Genomic DNA, 2,905 nt, shown 5'->3' with positions numbered 1-2,905 from the left:
TGTGCGTGCCGTACGTGGTCTGTGTGTGATGTGTTGTGGTGTGTGTATGTCTGCGATGCCCATGAAGCGTGCGTGCGCCTGATGTCTGGATGTTTGTGTGTATGTCTGCATGCTCGTGCGTCGCTTGTGCTCCTGTGTTTGTGTTCATGTCTGCCATGCGTGCCGTGCAGCCGTGTGGCTGCTGTTTGTGCTGTTATGTCTGCATGCGTGCGTCGCCTGCTGTCGTGTTTGTGTGTATGTCGCATGCGTGCGGTGCCGCCTGTGTCTGTGTTTGTATGTGTCATGTCTGCATGCGTGCGTGCGCCTGTGTCTGATGTTTGTGTGTATGTCTTGCCATGCGTGCGTGCTGCACTGTGTCTGTGGTTTGTGTTGTATGTCTGACATGCGGTGCGTGCGCCTGTGTCTGTGTTTGTGTGTATGTCTGCATCTGCGTGCGTTGGCCCCCTGTGTCTGTGTTGTGTGTGTATGCTGCATGCGTGCGTGCCGTGGTGTGTGTTTGTGTGTGTTGTGTGGGTGTTGATGTGTGTCTGGGTGTGTAATGTGTTGCCCTGTTGTGTGTGGTTGTGTGGTCGTGGTGTGTGTGTGCGTTGTTGTGTGGCGTCTGCTATGTACCTCGCATGCATCGCTGTGCGTCGTGCGCCTGTGTCCTGTGTTGTGGTGTACTGTCTGGCCATGCGTTGCGTGCGCCTGTGTCGTGCTGTTGTGTGTATGTCTGCATGCGTGCGTGCGTCGTGGTTTGTGTAGTGGTGTGTGTGTTGTGGCGGTGTGTCTGTGTGTGTGTGATGTGTATGTGGTTGCAGTCTCATCGTTGTGTGTGTTGTGCAGTGCGTACGCGCGCCCGCGCGCGCGCGCTGTGTGTGGTGTTGGTGCTGGCTGTGTGCATGTGGTGTAGTTGTGTGTGTGTTTGTGTGTGTTGTATGTCTGCATGCCATGCGTGCGTGCGCCTTGTGATCTGTTGTTTGGTTGGTATGTCTGCATGGCGTGCCGGGCGCCTGTGTCTGTGTTTGTTGCGCGGTGTTATGTCTGCAATCGCCGTGCCGTGCGCCTGTGTCATTGTGTTTGTGTAGTATGTCTGCATGCGTGCGTGCGGCTGTGTGTTGTGTGTTGTGTGCTGTGTGGAACGTGTGATGTGACATGACCCTGTGGTGTGTGATGTGTGTGTGTGTGTGCTGTGTGTCTGCATGCGTCCGCACACGTGCGTCCGCCTGTGCCGTGTCTGTGTTTGTGTGTATGTCTGCATGCGTGCGTGCGCCTCGGTGTCTTGTGTTTTGTGTGTAGAGTCTGCAGCGTGCGTGCGCCTGCTGTGTTTGTGTTATGTGTGTAATGATCTGCACTGCGTTGCGTGCGTAGTGTCTGTGTTTTGTGTATGTCTGCATGCGTGCCGTGCGCCTGTCGTGACTGTGTTTGTGTGTGATGGTCTGCCATGCCGTGTGTGTGCCGAGTCTGTGTTTGTGTGTATCGTCTGCTTGCGTGCGTGCCGCCTGTGTCTGTGTTTGTGTGTATGTCTGCATGCGTGCGTGCCGCCTGTGTCTGTGTTTGTTGTATGTCTGCATGACGTGCGTGCGCCTCGTGTCTGTTGTTCCCTGTGCTAGTCTGCATGCCGTGCGTGCGCCTGTGTCTGTGTTTGTGTGTATGTCTGCATGCGTCGCGCGCGCCTGTGTTGTATTATATGTGTGATCTGCATGCGAGTGTGCACGCGCGTGCATGTGTTTGTGTTTGTGTTTGCATGCGTGTGTGTGTGTGTGTGTGTGTGTGTGTGTGTGTGTGTGTGTGTGTGTGTGTGTGTGTGTGTGTGTGTGTAAGCGTGTGTGTATAAACTAGACGTGCATAAGCGTAGACGCGCATAACCACTAAATACATGACAACGCTTGATGACGACACTTACAGTTCGACGAGATTATGCAGATAGCGGAAAGCGTTTCCTTCGACGACTCGTATCTCGTTGTGTGCCAGCGTCCTGCAATCACACGCAAAAAACACGCTCGTGTCACAGTTAAAGAAAACCTGGAAGTGGTAACGGTAAGGTTAAGGTAAACGGTAACGGTAAAAGGTAACAGTAACGGTAAAAGTGCATAACGGTAAACAACTATCCGTTGGACTACTGGCGCCCACAGGTCTTAAGAAAGTAGAAGCACAGAATGATAAAACTCTCAGTGATAATAAAAAGCAAGCGCCGTAGGCGCGCTGCATGCTAGGGGACGTCTGGGGCATGCCCCCGCCTAAAAAAAATTGAATGGTAGACGTCTGGAATCTTTAGGAGAGTTAGGAACAAAATGTAGGAACAAAATTGTTTAACCCAAAATTTACTGGAAGCACTGTGCTTCCAGTGCTTCTTTCTGCGGGCGCCAGTGCGTTGGACGTTCAGCTGTTTTTTCTTTTTATGTGTCTGTCCCTCTGCTCTGTTGTCTGTTTATCCTTTTACATTTGCGGTTCGTTGCAGATCGTTGTAAGTAAATATTTCTGAAGTCTGAAATCGTATGAAGCTTCACTCAACATCGCGCTGCGGCCGTTTCATCTCGCGGCTATATCCGCTATTCGTAGTGGGGCAGATAAAAATTATGTGAAAAAATCGCAAGGCGGCCATTTTGGATTTTCCATTGCTACGGCCGTTACGGATATATATATATATATATATATATATATATATATATATAATTATATATATATATCATATGACGTACAAGAAATTGCTCATGAATATTTTAAGGACCTGTTAAGAAACTGTCCAAAAAACGCTAGCCACCGTGGTGTGTAAAAATGGACACGTTATATAGGCGTTTGATATGGGCGTGTTTATGAGTTTTCTTCCTATGCAGTCTTTAGATCTAGCACTATCAGCATATACATATACGGATGATTACGGATGATGATTGTTTGCCTTATGTGATAGATATATGAATATATA

General features: G+C 49.6%; 1 protein-coding gene across 1 annotated transcript in view; it reads right to left on the bottom strand.

Annotated features, from left to right (window-relative positions):
• Window positions 1-2,905, bottom strand: part of LOC106810084 (relaxin receptor 2-like) — a 36,782-nt gene that overhangs the window by 13,922 nt on the left and 19,955 nt on the right. The window contains exon 6 of the mRNA XM_014813358.1: window positions 1,886-1,957. Within this exon, the coding sequence (XP_014668844.1) occupies window positions 1,886-1,957 (72 nt within the window). The remainder of the gene's footprint in view (window positions 1-1,885; window positions 1,958-2,905) is intronic.

This window comes from Priapulus caudatus, unplaced genomic scaffold (genome assembly GCF_000485595.1).
Source record: "Priapulus caudatus unplaced genomic scaffold, Priapulus_caudatus-5.0.1 Scaffold409, whole genome shotgun sequence".
NCBI classification, from domain to species: domain Eukaryota; kingdom Metazoa; phylum Priapulida; class Priapulimorpha; order Priapulimorphida; family Priapulidae; genus Priapulus; species Priapulus caudatus.
The sequence above is the reverse complement of the archived record's forward strand: the minus strand, read 5'-3'. Positions and strand labels throughout refer to the sequence as shown.